This window comes from Nansenia antarctica (assembly GCF_963989245.1).
Source record: "Nansenia antarctica genome assembly, chromosome: 3".
Taxonomy (NCBI): domain Eukaryota; kingdom Metazoa; phylum Chordata; class Actinopteri; order Argentiniformes; family Microstomatidae; genus Nansenia; species Nansenia antarctica.
Window position 1 is genome coordinate 7,889,595 of NC_137688.1, and position 15,510 is coordinate 7,905,104.

At 46.4% G+C, this 15,510-nt stretch overlaps 2 protein-coding genes across 2 annotated transcripts; both read left to right on the forward strand.

Annotated features, from left to right (window-relative positions):
- Positions 1–4,714: 4,714 nt before the first annotated feature.
- Positions 4,715–13,054, forward strand: LOC308152761 (leukocyte cell-derived chemotaxin-2-like). Its single transcript, XM_080525822.1, has 4 exons — positions 4,715–4,883; positions 11,059–11,170; positions 12,006–12,157; positions 12,741–13,054. The coding sequence occupies exons 1-4, from the start codon at positions 4,844–4,846 to the stop codon at positions 12,905–12,907; spliced, it is 471 nt and encodes a 156-aa protein (XP_080381948.1). The 5' UTR covers positions 4,715–4,843; the 3' UTR covers positions 12,908–13,054.
- A 981-nt stretch (positions 13,055–14,035) lies between these two features.
- Positions 14,036–15,208, forward strand: LOC308153455 (leukocyte cell-derived chemotaxin-2-like). The gene is made up of 3 exons (XM_080526607.1): positions 14,036–14,120; positions 14,283–14,440; positions 14,749–15,208. The coding sequence occupies exons 1-3, from the start codon at positions 14,044–14,046 to the stop codon at positions 14,913–14,915; spliced, it is 402 nt and encodes a 133-aa protein (XP_080382733.1). The 5' UTR covers positions 14,036–14,043; the 3' UTR covers positions 14,916–15,208.
- The last annotated feature ends 302 nt before the right edge of the window (positions 15,209–15,510 follow it).

Below are 15,510 nucleotides of genomic sequence, written 5' to 3' on the forward strand. Positions count from 1 at the left end.
ATCATTTATAACCATCTATTTATTAATGTATCGGACTGTTTCATCGACCTCAGCTGTATCTCCCTGAGGATTTAGTGTTTTAAAATGTATTGTCGTATTTCGTCCAGCAGGCGGCGCCAAGTAACCGACTTGCGTATCGATTGCGCATGCGCCAGCGCCTCCGTGTAAAAATGGAGTAGGGGAAGGAGGGGCTAGTCTTTGTCCTTCTGGGGGAAAAACCCGCTGTGGACTCCCAGATCAATCTTTACAACATAACATTGCTTAAACTTTAAACTACTTTAAAATACCCCGATGATCAATTCACTATCTTTCTATCTTTGAATCACTACAATCTATGTAATGCAACAATCACACGCAACGTGTCTGTATGTTTGAACAACAGGAGAAGAAGGAGGAGAGGGAGGGGCTAGTCTTTGTCCTTCTCTGTGGGGAAACCCCCGCGTGTTTGTAGCCTGCTTTAAAACAATCTCTTTAACACAACTTGTTTTCATAAACGATTACTTTTCACGACACCGCAATATCAAGATTATTTTTCAATCCAGTTTAACTATTATTTATCTCATTCAAATATTCTACGTTCACGTTTCCCTCATAAAGATGGCCTCTGTGTGTGTCCTTTCTCAAGGACAAAGAAAAATGGCGTCTAAGAATAGACTCTCTGACACACTGCAAATGGCGTCTAAATGCAAATGGCGTCTAAACTCCGCTGAAAGTACACTGCAAATGGCCGCTTACACAATGGCGTCCTTCCAAACAGACAAAAGAGCCTCACATGTTCTCCACTGCTACAATATAAAACAGACTACCGAGTCCACCCACACTCCAACACATAAACACAACCTCACCGAATTTTACACAGACACACACGATATTCCAATACCGTACAAACAAACCTTACCATCAAACACTATATTTTACAAAAAACGGGCTTCCAAGTCCGGCTCTCACCACCCACCCATCAAAGATTATGAAAAGTTTGCTTCTATTCCAACAAGATTACCGTTACACAGATTCTTTTGACTATAACTTATCTGAGATTTACAGCCTATTTTAAACACACCAATCGACTAGAGAGAGATCTCTGCAGAAAATCTACCTTCTTCGTTAGATTAAAATTTGCAAAATACTGTAAATTAAGTTATATTATCTCCTGGCTAGCTCGCCATTACTGTCGTGTATTCTTATTGATTATGAATCAAAGAACAGTTAGTTTAAGACAATTTAATCAGTTACAGGCAGATTCATACATTACATGCGTTCCCCATGGACCTCGGGCTGGAAGAGAGCGCTCTCTGTCCCTCTCTGCCCGTTCCGCTCCAGAGGGGAGGGGCCAGCGTGCATGTGTGTCCCTGCCCAACCCCCAAAGGTCCCTGCTGGTCATCTGTGTCCCTGCATGCCCTGGCATGTGTGTGTGTTCAAAACATACTACATATTCATACATAGATCATACATACTACAGAAATATACGACATCTTCTAAATGTCAAAATTGTAAATGTAACACTCCTGCACCACAGCTTCCCTGCACCACAGCTTCCCTGTTGTAATAACCATTTGTTATAATTGTAGATCATTTTGAATTGAAAATCCTCTGAAAAAAGACACTGCTTTCTGCTAACACTGCTTTCTGCTGTTGCTACAAAATATGCCCAGAAAATCTTAGTTGTTTTAACAAGCTCTCTGTATGGTACATAAATGATTAGATACATTCTGTGATTTAGAAAAAAACACTTCGAAAAAAGTATATTTTAAGTATCAATTTCAGTTCAACAAATGCATTCTGGAAGACAAAGAGCCTACAGAACTCCAAAAGAAGAACAATGGTGGCTTCTTCTTAAGTACTTTAAAACAGACTTCACTCTAATAATTAATAATCTAATAATGCTCAGAACCTTTCTCCCTTCTTAGTTGCTTTGATTGGTTGTTGTTTTGAAAATGTAGAAGTGATAAAAGTTCATATATGAAGAAAAAAAAGGCACTTCTTGTCACATGACCTTCATCCCTAGTTTACTCTCACAGCCGTATGCAGCTGCACACACTTATGCACACATGTATTTGTTTTGTTTTCAGATTTGCAGCACATGCAAGAGTTCATTCATAGAACACACAATTGTGTTGCCAAAAGATTGCGAAAATATATATTACCCAAGCCTAGTCCCATCTCCACCCCCTATACTGACAAGAAACAGATGAATACTTAGGCTATAAACCTGTCATCACCATGTCATCACCATGTTCCTAGTAGTGACTATGTGGTGACTATGTGGTGACTACAAATGATAATCCGACTTCACATGGCTTCAGCTATGGCTTCACTTATAATAGACATACTGTACACTTATATACACTTCACTTATACATGTATTTTGCTCATCACTTTAGATTTCTTAGTTGATTTGATTGGCTGTCCTTTTAAATATTGAGATGTTATAACTTATAATAATAAAGCCGTTATTATTTATTATAAAGGATTAGGGTTAAAGTTACTATAATAAATGTGATATTATTCACAGTGTTATGTTTATTGTGTGTAATGCATCTGGACATAGTCTGACATCTAGTGGAGCAACTGAGAACTGCTACACTATGATCTGATGGTCAATACAGGAAGTACTGTAGCTTCAATTACATTCTACTGATTCTAGTATAGATAGATAGATAGATAGATAGATAGATAGATAGATAGATAGATAGATAGATAGATAGACAGACAGACAGACAGACAGACAGACAGACCGACAGACAGACAGACACACAGACAGACAGACAGACAGACAGACAGACAGACAGACAGACCGACAGACAGACAGACTGACTGACCGACAGACAGACAGACACACAGACAGACAGACAGACAGGCAGGCAGACAGACAGACAGATAGATAGATAGATAGATAGATAGACAGACAGACCGACCGACCGACAGACAGACAGGTAAACAGGTAGACAGACAGACAGACAGACAGATAGACAGACAGACAGACAGACAGACAGACAGGTAGATACAACCACACAATAAAGTGACAACAGAATAATAATTAGAATAAAATAATAATAAAATAGGCATCTGAAACATACAGTAAGAACAGTCCAGTATGATTTAACATCCCTGATCACCCTGATTGAGCCAGAGGGAGCAATACGACCTCCTAAAGACCACCAAAAGATCTCCTATAGCGCTATATACACTCTTCATTTAGTATCATATGGAACGACAAGTTTCACACTGAAGTTCTCTTGCTATTCTCCAACCATGATCAATACCCCAGGATTCACAATCCAAGTTGAGGCTAATTGCAGTCGAAGGTGAACTGTATTTATTGACTGAAGCCCTGAAGACGGTAGCATACTGCCAAAAAACTGCTTAAATAAAGAGTATGCGTCAGAGCAAGAGTGTGTGCCTCTAATTCCTTCTTTTAAGTTACACCCGACAGCCTGCACCTCACCAAACTATGGCGTGCGTTTTCTTGACTTTAATCCACAGCTTACTGCCAACGTTTTTATTTACTTTCCTCTTCCTTTATAAGGAGAGTATTGTGCTCTAATTTGGCCCACTGAGGGGAGACAACTCACTGCCACCAAGTCTTCTGGCTGTTGCAGTGCTCATCAGCATTTTGTTGGACAGAATAACTGTATTTGAACAATTTATCATAACAAATAAGTTGCCATTCTGTATCACTTGCAGGTAAGAGTTTATTGTGAATGATAATGGCTGGTGTACTACTACCACAGACCAAAGAGCAAGGTCTTATTGACCATTGGGACTGGCCTCATAGTGAGAACCAGGAGCCAGAATGTGTTATTGTCAACAAATAGGGGGAATTCTGGGACATTGGGTAATCTGGGACATTGGGTTTGATTTGATTTGATTTATTTATTTAAAATAGGGACAATGCACATTGATTAACAGACATGTTGTAAATGAGCCAGAATTAGCCTAACAAGCTAGTTGTTTTTCGTCTGCTGTCCCTGGCCAGGTTTTAAGAGGCAACCTAAAATCTCAAAATATTAAAATACATACACACGCTACCAAATATAGAAGATAACATATCAAGAAGAGGACAAATACCTCAGAAGACAGATAACAAAAATGACTTCCAAAACAAATGACCAAACCTGGACAAAAACTGCAGACAATTACCATACAATAATCGCAAACTAGAGCAAGCTCAAACAGAACAAACAAACAAACAAACAAACCCATACTTAACAGGTTAACACAAAAGATACAAAAGGACAAGACAGAACAGGGTAATAATATTACGTATGACACCTAAGCTCCAGTGAGTTTATTTACTATTCTAACAAAATCTAGTCAACAGGACTTTGGAGGCTACTGTAGGCTTCCTTCATTCTGGTCTCACTCCATTGGTTTAGCTTCTTCCTACTGGGACACACTGTAGTTTAGGTTTCCCACATTACCCAGTGTACCAGATTACTTGGATTCACCCTACAGGGCTAATGTATGTATGTATGTATGAATGTTATGGAAGTGTATTGTCTGTATTTAAGTGTTTAAGATGAAAAATAGTTTGAAAGTTTGGTATGAGGACCCCAGCATATTTGCTGTATCTAATGGTGGATCCAAATAAACAAACAAACAAACAAACAGAACGTTGCCAAACCAAGGGGTTTCCCGTCTGTGCTAAGAGTGTGATGCAAGGTGTGCAATGTGCACCGTGGGTGGAGAAAGTGTTCTCTGCAGTCCCAAAGGAGGAGCACATAAAGGACAGCCGTGGTGCAGTCAGAGGTACTGCACAGACTTGGTCTGAGCAACAAGAGCTTCATTCAACTACATCCCTCCTGTCCTGCACATCTGAGAGCATCCCCGCAGACTCATCACCATGAACACAGGCATGCTTCTGTCCGCTCTGGTCCTCATAGGTAAGAATCCACCATCTCATATCATGATAACTACGTACATGGCCGTTTTACTACAATATTGACTATACACCTTTACTATTATTATTGTAACCAGGGAGTAGCTGAAAAGGACTGTATACTTTTAGGAAAGGGCTGGTTATCTAACTAAGGGAGCTAAATAGGCAGTATAAGAGGATACAGGCAGGGGGCGACAGCAAACCGTTAGACTAGCAGTTAAGGTCGTTAGCATTAGCAAGGGAACTAGCATTAGCATTAGCCTTCCAACAACTAGCATTAGCATTAGCGCTACAAACAACTAGCATTAGCATTAGCGCTACAAACAACTAGCATTAGCATTAGCGCTACAAACAACTAGCATTAGCATTGAAGCTACAAACAACTAACACACGGTATTACAGATGAACAACACATTTATTACACGACGGTTGTATACATCCCCATATATACATTCCCACCCGGCCGGCCACACACACTCTCAATCACTCACTGACAGTCTCTGGCCTGAACAGGCGTATAGTCCAGTGGCGTGGTGCGCGTTGAGGCCTGGTTGACTGGCATGTGCGTCGATGAAGTGGTCCGCGTTGAAGCTCCGCTGGAGTCTGTGTTTGCTCGTGGAGACGACGATTAATGTCCAGCTGGCGTCCCGCTTGGTCCCACGTTGAACAGCCGGCTGCTGGCAAGACGGTCCAACGGGAACACAACCAACAGGCTACAGTGGCTCACTCAAGAATCGCTTTTCCTGGCGTCTTCAGTTGCTGCACGGTGTGCTCGCTGCTGAATCCGCCATCTTAGATCGGCTTCGTTGCTTCTCTCGTTCTACTTCTCACTCGTTCGGCTTCTCTACACACACTGACTGACTCCGCCCTTCCGTCTCTTATATACCACCACCGAACGTAGCATCCGGGTCACAGACACACCCCGGATACTACGTCATCAAACATATGCATAAAACATTACAAGAATAATACATATACTTCACGAAACGTATATAATTGTATAGAAAATAACAAAGGAAATACTAGGGGCAAAAATAGGGCTGGTTTGGGGAAACTAAACTGGCACTAAACTGTGGGCCTTCACAACAGCCGCCCCATGAAACCCTCGGTTTCAGTTAACTAAAGAAGGCACACTAGCTAGGCTGCCCCAGCAGCGCGAGGTATGAGGTGATAGTGTCGACCACTCTGCCTGTCTGCCAGGCGGCGCGCGGAAGGGACTGGTCCCTCACCAGTACCACGGCACCTTCGGACATCTTGTCTCTCTCCCTCAGCAGAATCTTCTGCTTCTCCTCCTTCTCCAGGGCGCGGATGTGCTCCTTGAAGCAGAGCAGAGCGTCTTCCTGGTTCATGGTCTCCAGCGCCTCGTACGCAGCGAAGAAGGGGTCGTCCAGCAGGTACTGCTGGGCCTCGGACCAGGTGGTGCAGTGGGTGACGTTGGCCATGTTGTCCAGAATGCTCGTCAGCGCCTCACAGTTCCTCTTCCTGAGCTGCTTGGCTTGTTCCTTCTCCTTCTTAGCCTGGTAGGCCTTAAACACTTGCTTCTTCTCACTCAGCTTGGGCAGGGCGCTGTAGCGTGGGTCGTTGATGATCATTCTCATGGTTTGCTCCCATGACGCGTCGGATGAACCACCATCCTCCTCCAGAAGCTCTTTGAAGGCCTGCTTGGCCTCCTCTTCTGGGTTCCACTTTACTCTCTTCTTCGCCAACTTCGGCCTTTCCTCCTTGGAGGCGTCTACAATACTGGCTGAGACTTTCATGGCTGACGTGTACTTGACGGAGTTGACGGGTGCGTCAATGCTGACCTCGGCCACGTGAGGGTGCATGGCCACCTGCAGGTGTTCCTCGGCAACAGCTGTTGCCGCCATGGCACGGTAGCGCCACCACCGGGACTCCTTAGTCTGGGAGTTGTAGTAGTAGGTCTTCCCATCCAGAGACTTATGCTCTGTCCACAGAGACTTCTTCCTCGGTTGGTCATCCTGTGGTGAACCATTTGTGGTACTAACTGTTCCAGGTGCACTGGCAGCAATAGATTCCACTCCAGGCGGTCCGGTCGGTTGGTTTGCTTCTTCGGTTCGGACATGGAGGGATGACGTAGCTCTCCCGTCCCTCTCTCTCCACTCGGTAGCGCCTTGGAGGGCCCACCCAAGCGCAGTCTTAACAGCCATCGGGCAGCCTCGTGGTCCTCTCAGCGGAGGACGGAGCGACACGATCAGTTCAGCGTTGTCCGAGCCGATGAGAAGGGTTGGCTCCGCTCCTTCTATCGGATGTAGGTCTACTCCCCGTAGGTGGGGATATCTTGCGCGTAACCTCTCCAGGGGGTAGTCGTAGCGGGAGAGCGCTAGCTGGTCGGCGGTGAAGACATTCTGAAGCCGATGTCTATCCGACGGCCGCCCCGCCGGGGAGATAGAGAAGTTGATTCTCGCCCCGGTGACCTCTTTAAGGTCGCGACGTATCGTGCGCAGAGTCAGCTTCTCCGCAGTCCCTTGGAGCCCCAACTGGCGCACTGCCCCCTGGAGAAGGATGGTCCGTTCCGACCCGTCGTCTAGAACGGCGTACGTGTCGTACACAGCGTTGTTGTGGTGAAGTCGGACCTTCACCACCTTCAGTAGAACCTTGGAGCCGCTGCTCTGTGGCGAGTCTAGGTAGTAGACAGGGGTTTCCTCTTCCGGTGCGCGACCGGACCTAGGGCTTCTGTTGCCCTCCGTGGACCTGGCGAGGGAGACCTCGTGTAGGATGTGGAGGTGGACCTCCTCACAGCGGTTGCACTTCCTCCTCAAGGTGCAGTTCTTCGCCAGATGGTCGCGCCCACAGTTCCAGCACCTCTGGTTCTTCTCGAGCCACCTCTGCTTGGCCTCGGTACTCAGGTTGTTGAAGTCACTGCACTCATTGAGCCAGTGCTCGCTGGTGCAGTACGGACATGGCGGTGGACCTCTCCGTCCCTTTGGAGGGGGTTGAGAGGAATCCTTTCCCTCAGGTCGGGTGGTCCTCTCTCTCCGAGGCTCCTCCTCCGTGTGCAGCACTCCTACTGGGCGTCCTCTGTTCGAGCTCGGCCCGTCCCAGCGGTCTCCCTTCTCCCTCTCCTTCTTCGGCTCAGCGTAACCCATGGCGTCTACGTTGGTGTCATGCACTTCCTCCAGTAGGAACTCCGCGAAGGCAGCCATGCTCAGACCCAACTTCTCGGGGTTACGAACGCGCTGCTGTCGCCGGAACCTCTCCTGCCGGAAGCGTGGGATCTTGCGGAGCAGCCGCTCTACGTTGGAGGTGCTGTTGATCTCGCTGGCGCCAGCTGGGCCCTGCGTCTTCAGCATCCCAACCAAGGTGTGCACGCGGAGCGCGAAGTCATCCAGCGCCCGGTCATCCTTGATGGGGGCCTGCTGTTCGAGGGCTTGCAGTTCAGCAAGGGCGTGGTTCCAGGGACGACCGTAGCGGGCATCCAAGTCAGCGAGCGCTCGGGTGTAAGGTGTCGGTGCGGAGGCATGGGCCAGTACCATGTTGTGGGCTCTGGGGTTCCTCACATGCTGAAGGAGAATCGCATATTTGTAGGACTCTGAGCAGGAGTTGTCCAAGAGCGTGTCTAGGCAGATGCGTAGCTCCACATACTGGCTCCTGTCCTCGTCCTTGAAGAAGGGGAACTTGGGTCCCTCCACCTGGGGGAACATCCTGTAGTGGATCATCGGTGCTGGAGTGACGGTCTGGGTGTCCGGCCTGCATGCATTTTGGTGCACTGGAGGACCTAGGGGTGTGCTACGCTCTTGGGGGATGACTCCCCCCCCGGGCAGCGACGCTGGCTCCCTCTGGGCCGCGTAGCGGTCGGGTCCCTGGTCCTCTTCCTTCCAGGTGGTCAGCTGGGCCTGTAGTTGGACAGTCCTGGCGGGGGTCATGGAGCCATCGGCGGGGGGTTCAGGAGATGGCACTCGAGAGGGCCGTGCGGATGATACTCTGGAGCTACAGGCCGACGGAGTTCTGCTGATGCACACGTCGCGCATGGTCTGCATCATTTCCTCCATCTTCTCTGCGTGCAGTTGCTCTCTCGCCATCTGCCTCTCCGCCGCGCGTTCCGCCCCCTCCATCTGGAGGCGCTCGCGCTCGTACTGGATGCGTTCCCTCTCTAACGCCTCCTGGCGCTGTCTCTCCGCCGCACGTTCCGCTCCGTTCATCTGCCTCTCCGTCTGGAGGCGGTCGCGCTCCATCTGGAAGCGTTCACGTTCTAGCGCCTCCTGGCGCTGTCTCTCCGCCGCGCGTTCCGCTCCGTTCATCTGGAGGCGTTCGCGTTCTAGCGCCTCCTGGCGCTGGAGGCGTTCACGCTCGAACTGGAGTCGTTCCCGCTCTAACGCCGTCTCGGCCTGTTGGCGCTCCCGCTCTAACGCCATCTCGGCCTGTTGGCGCATATATTCGGACAGCGCGGCACCACTCCCTCTGGAGTGCAGGCTATCCGCCCCAGAGGCAGAACTGCCCACGGAAGCCCTGGACCGGTAGGAAGCCACTGAGCGGCAGGAGCTAGGTCTCGAGCGCGCCGTACTGGGAGGCAGATCGTTAAGGCTGAGGCCCTCCCTCTTCCGCCCGCAGGCGCTGTCGGACTGGGCCTCTCCTTCCTGTTCTTCCGTTTCCACGGCAAAACCCTGCGGTTCTGCCATCTCATCCTCAGGCTGGTGCTCGTTGAGGGCTGTCTCAGTGCTAGCCACCCGCGCGCCGGCGGACACCTCGGCCTCTCCGACCACTGTATCCCGTGGAGTGCGCTCCTCGCTATCACTCAGTGAGCTTTCGAGCTCAAGCTCATACTCCTGTAACCTCGGAGGCAACCGCGGGACTCTCTGTGGTCGTGGCTCTGGCTCAGGGGGCGGAGAAGGGGGGGTAACTGTCTGGTCTGGTTGGCTGCGCTCAGCCATGCTATCACTACACTACCAATCCGGCTCGAAGGACCAATTGTAACCAGGGAGTAGCTGAAAAGGACTGTATACTTTTAGGAAAGGGCTGGTTATCTAACTAAGGGAGCTAAATAGGCAGTATAAGAGGATACAGGCAGGGGGCGACAGCAAACCGTTAGACTAGCAGTTAAGGTCGTTAGCATTAGCAAGGGAACTAGCATTAGCATTAGCCTTCCAACAACTAGCATTAGCATTAGCGCTACAAACAACTAGCATTAGCATTAGCGCTACAAACAACTAGCATTAGCATTAGCGCTACAAACAACTAGCATTAGCATTGAAGCTACAAACAACTAACACACGGTATTACAGATGAACAACACATTTATTACACGACGGTTGTATACATCCCCATATATACATTCCCACCCGGCCGGCCACACACACTCTCAATCACTCACTGACAGTCTCTGGCCTGAACAGGCGTATAGTCCAGTGGCGTGGTGCGCGTTGAGGCCTGGTTGACTGGCATGTGCGTCGATGAAGTGGTCCGCGTTGAAGCTCCGCTGGAGTCTGTGTTTGCTCGTGGAGACGACGATTAATGTCCAGCTGGCGTCCCGCTTGGTCCCACGTTGAACAGCCGGCTGCTGGCAAGACGGTCCAACGGGAACACAACCAACAGGCTACAGTGGCTCACTCAAGAATCGCTTTTCCTGGCGTCTTCAGTTGCTGCACGGTGTGCTCGCTGCTGAATCCGCCATCTTAGATCGGCTTCGTTGCTTCTCTCGTTCTACTTCTCACTCGTTCGGCTTCTCTACACACACTGACTGACTCCGCCCTTCCGTCTCTTATATACCACCACCGAACGTAGCATCCGGGTCACAGACACACCCCGGATACTACGTCATCAAACATATGCATAAAACATTACAAGAATAATACATATACTTCACGAAACGTATATAATTGTATAGAAAATAACAAAGGAAATACTAGGGGCAAAAATAGGGCTGGTTTGGGGAAACTAAACTGGCACTAAACTGTGGGCCTTCACAACAATTATTATTATTATTATTATTATTATTATTATTGTTATTATTATTATTATTATTATTATTATTTATTAAGCTTAATGTGAATAATGTACAACAATATACAATACCAACAAGTGCACAAGTACACAAAATACTATTAATATTAATATAATGTTAGGTGTTCATTTTGTTTAGAAGGCTGTAAGTGCATTACTACTAATATGAATATACTACTCATGCTGTGTCCCCCTCCATGTGCTGCTCTCCCCTGCGTCTGCAGCTGTGTGCTCAGAGTGTGACATGCTGAAGTTCGGCCCACTGTGCAGTGGAAACCCTGTCAACAGGAGACGGACCTCAGACACATGGGGTCAAGGACAATACGGGGCTAGCAGGTAGAGCAAACTATGTGTGCGCGTGTGTGTGTGTGTGTATGTGTGTGTGTGTGTGTGTGTGTCACATTTCAGAGGGTGTCTTTTCCATATTCAGGCCTGCCGCAACGCTGTACAAGCACTCCACTGTAAAGCCCCACATGTTCAGTTTGTGTAGTGACGAAGAGTCATTAGGAGTGTTCTCTAATATTTCAGCAAACACCCCCGATGTTGTAATTGTCAACGAAAACCACAGAGAGGTGCTTATTTTAGAAGTTGGCTGCACTTTTGACCATAGCCTAGAGGAAGCCTTTTTCACCAAAATCTTAAAATACCAACAGCTGGAGCAGGCCATATCACAACTGGGTTACAGATGTCACCTAAGAGAAGGGCCAAACAGTTAGCAAAATATTGCTCAGTATCCGCTGTTATTGGTAGCCGCTCAATATGGAGAAGGCGGTGCTTCCTGTACCCATGAGCGGGATACTGTCTGTCTTATAGTATTGATACTGTATCTGTCAACCCACTGGTATCATCTGGTGTGAATAACATCCTGTGTGTGGCATAACTGGTTGTCAACTCAGCACTACTGTAACTGAATGTTTCCATGATATCAAAATGCACTGTTAGTATTTATGTCCTTTAGAATTGTACATGTATGTGGACATAAATAAAGCATTTAAAATGTGTGTGTGTGTGTGTGTGTGTTTGTGTGTGTGTGTGTGTGTGTGTGTGTGTGTGTGCGTGTGCATGTGCATGTGCATGTGCATGTGCATGTGCATGTGCATGTACTGTACATGTGTGTTCACATGTATGATATCTCCGCCCAGCATTAACCCTTTATTATCTTCATGCTCAGAGGCACCCGTACCCACAAGGGCGTGGACATCGTGTGTAATGATGGCGCCACAGTCTACGCTCCGTTTGATGTGAAGCTGAACGGCAAAGTTACTGTTTACACTGACCCGGCGAAGGCAGCCATCAACGACGGCATTAATCTCAGCGCAGAAGGTCAGTTTTTGTCCTGTTATAGTGTGTTTGAATAACCTGAGGTAAGGTAAATTGTAAATTAATAAAAGTATAAAATAAAATAAAACAATTATAATTATATAAATAATTATAGAATTAATTATATATATATATATATATATACTGTATATATATATATATATATATATATATATATATATATATATATATATATATATATATATATATATATACTGTATACACAGGGTTAGAGTGAGTTTTATTGAAAGAAAGAATAAAGGGGGAATAAATCCTATGCCAACATTCTGCACCGGATGTTAAACACTTTCCAATGATTGGTCAGTACTTAGTTTATAATTTTACCTCAAACAATGGAACCAATGGAATGGTCTCAAAAGGGTGCACTCTTCGCTAAGAGTTCAGAGTTCAAATCCTTTCAAGTATTTGCCACATGTTATTTTCACCCAGGTATGGTTGACACCCATGTTTTGACTATCTTAGCATACTTTTGGCAGCTTGGTCTTTGGTTTGGAATATAGTTTTTGGTTGACTGATTAATCAACATAATTGGTTCATTATGTTGTGTTTGATCCTTCCTCTCCAGGTCTGTGCTTCAAGCTGTTCTACGTGAAGCCGGACCGCTACACAGGAGAGGTGAAGAAGGGCCAGAGGATTGGGACTCTGCTCCCCATGCAGACTGTCTACCCAGGCATCACCTCACATGTCCACGTCGGGATGTGTGACAAGTCTGACCCCACCAAGTACTTCTGATCCACTCACCTTTGACCTCTCATGAGTAACGCATCCCATTTTCAGCCAGATAAAAGCTGTATGGATATCAAATCTGTATGGATGTGCTTTACGTAACACAATCATCAACTTGTTTTGTAACCCAATAAAAACAAGTTCAGTGGTCTAGCTTTTGTGTTCATGTGTGTCTAACTCATCAAGGCAATAACATAATACACAGTGGTGTCTCAGTTTCATAAATATCTAATTAGTTTAAAGCTTTTCAAATTGTCACCAAAGTGTTACATTGAAGTGGTTAAATCGAATAAAAACAGCTTAGCAGGACAAAAGTTCAGGAATTGCCCCAGATCTCCTGGGTTATGCAATTCTCAGGAACTCTGTCCCGTAGTCAAGGTCAGCGCATTTGAATCATCCACAGAACTCAAAAGGATTAAACCCACGTCCATATGTATGACACGACCGATCCAACAGTACTCCTCAACACCGCCAATCATTGCAGAAACTATACTCCATTATTGCAAGACTTCAATGAACACTACCCATAATTCCTCTTTGGGTTTCACATGATTTGTGTGACACAAATGTCTGGTTTCTCATTCTTCAACATTTGGGACTGGCAAACTCATGCGTGCGTACAGTATGACAATAGACAATAGACTATACAAGTACCACATGTTGCACAATAAGGAATCAGACACCACTACTCTCCGCTGCAGAGACTTTGAACAGACATTGTGGTAGACTTCAAGATCACGTGATGCACCTGTGCTGAATAGTGCTTTCATGAGGAAGTTTGAGGGGCAGGGAACAGGAAATGGTCTATGATATCACAATTGTGAAACTTTATTTCACTCAGTTATCTGAGACAATTGTCAGAGTCCGTCACTGCTGGAACTACTGGAACTGTTGGTAAGAATTAATCAAATATCAACTGATTTATCTGATGTTGTTATAGTTAAAGTAGACTATAGCATGAGTGAGTGTAAAAAAAGACAATGCCAAACAATATAATTTGAATAGACCATGTACATGTACATGCACTCACACACACACACACACACACACACACACACACACACACACACACACGCAGGCATGCACGCACGCACACTGCTCTGTTGATTTGTTTCTGTCTACAGACTATGGTGAAATTTGGCATGCTCTGCAGTGGAAACCCAACCAACAGGATCAGAGGAAGCGATAGACACGGAGAGGGGCGCTATGGGGCCCCACGGTAAGAGAGCTGTCAGTCAGCAAAATGTGTGTGTGTGTGTGTGTATGTGGTGTGCTTGTGTGTGTGTGTGTGTGTGTGTGTGTGTGTGCGTGCGTGCGTGCGTTCATGTGTGTCTAAAATTTACCATGATAGTGTTTCTGAGTTTGCCATGTTTGATTTCAGGGATGGAGGCAGACGTCAGCACATGGGGGTTGACATAGTCTGTGATGATGGGGCTGTAGTTTACGCTCCGTTTGATGTGACGCTCAATGGCAAGTCTTTCCCATACAGTGACCCTATGAAAGCAGCCATCAACGATGGAATCAACCTCAGTGGAGAGGGTCTGTAACTATTATTTCATCCCCATCTGATTAAGTCAATGCAGAGATATGGTTTAGGGCCGGTTTCACAGACAAGGCTTGAGCCTAATCCTAGACTAAAAGGCATCTTCAATGGAGATTTTCCTCTGAAAGTGTGATTTAGTTCAGGACTAGGCTTAAGACTTCAAGATTATTAAATGAACCTTGATTTCCTCCAGTTTAAAAGTTAAACCATGTTCGTGCAACCCAGCCTTAAGAGACTTATTGCCTGATGGGTGCTTGGTCTAGATTAGTCTAATTGGAAGACTAAATCCACTTACTTGCTCCAGGTCTGAACTTCAAGCTGTTCTACGTGAAGCCGGATCGCTACTCAGGAGAGGTGAAGAAGGGCCAGAGGATTGGGACTCTGCTCCCCATGCAGACTGTCTACCCAGGCATCACCTCACATGTCCACGTCCAGATGTATGACAAGTCTGACCCCACCCAGTACTTCTGATCCACTCACCTTTGACCTCTCATGATTGACGCATCCTGATCACCTTGGTCTTAGTAGATTCGATGGCTTGATGACTTTATGATTGAACCTTTTATAGATCTAACCTTCTAAATGTACTGATTTATGCTCAATGGTCTACTATGGTTGTACTGTATCTCAGTTCAATAACAATGTGGCCTTGCAATAGTAAACCAGCTGCAAGCACGGATACTCTGAATGCCAGCTGCCCGTTGGGTCGAAATGTTTATCTAATAGTTTATTGTCTGTTTTTGTATTCTATAATGATGTAATTTGTTGACCAATATTATGCCATGATCATGAAAAGAAGACACAACTTACACAAATCCCAAAATATTGAATTACGGCGCTAAATAAAACTTTGCAGGTTGACTAATGGTTGACTAATGTTTGGGTCATGAGATAGGTCACATACCTCAGGCTGTATAGAAAGAGACTTTCTTTCCTGCAATAGTTAATCATCTAAGTGCCTGGGGCAGAAAGCAGGCTGGGATCCTAGCCAACAGGCCAGGCCAGATATCCAGACAGATCCTTGGTAAGCAGCAAACTTGGTAAGCAGACACTGTCGATCTCCATT

Excerpts from the sequence above, each read along its gene's own strand:
- LOC308152761 (XM_080525822.1), top strand. The coding sequence starts at position 4,844 with ATGAACACAGGCATGCTTCTGTCCGCTCTGGTCCTCATAG. Across the intron at positions 4,884-11,058 it reads GTCCGCTCTGGTCCTCATAG|CTGTGTGCTCAGAGTGTGAC; the intron begins GTAAGAATCCAC and ends CTGCGTCTGCAG. Across the intron at positions 11,171-12,005 it reads GGACAATACGGGGCTAGCAG|AGGCACCCGTACCCACAAGG; the intron begins GTAGAGCAAACT and ends CTTCATGCTCAG.
- LOC308153455 (XM_080526607.1), top strand. The coding sequence starts at position 14,044 with ATGCTCTGCAGTGGAAACCCAACCAACAGGATCAGAGGAAGCGATAGA. Across the intron at positions 14,121-14,282 it reads GGGCGCTATGGGGCCCCACG|GGATGGAGGCAGACGTCAGC; the intron begins GTAAGAGAGCTG and ends GTTTGATTTCAG. Across the intron at positions 14,441-14,748 it reads AATCAACCTCAGTGGAGAGG|GTCTGAACTTCAAGCTGTTC; the intron begins GTCTGTAACTAT and ends TACTTGCTCCAG.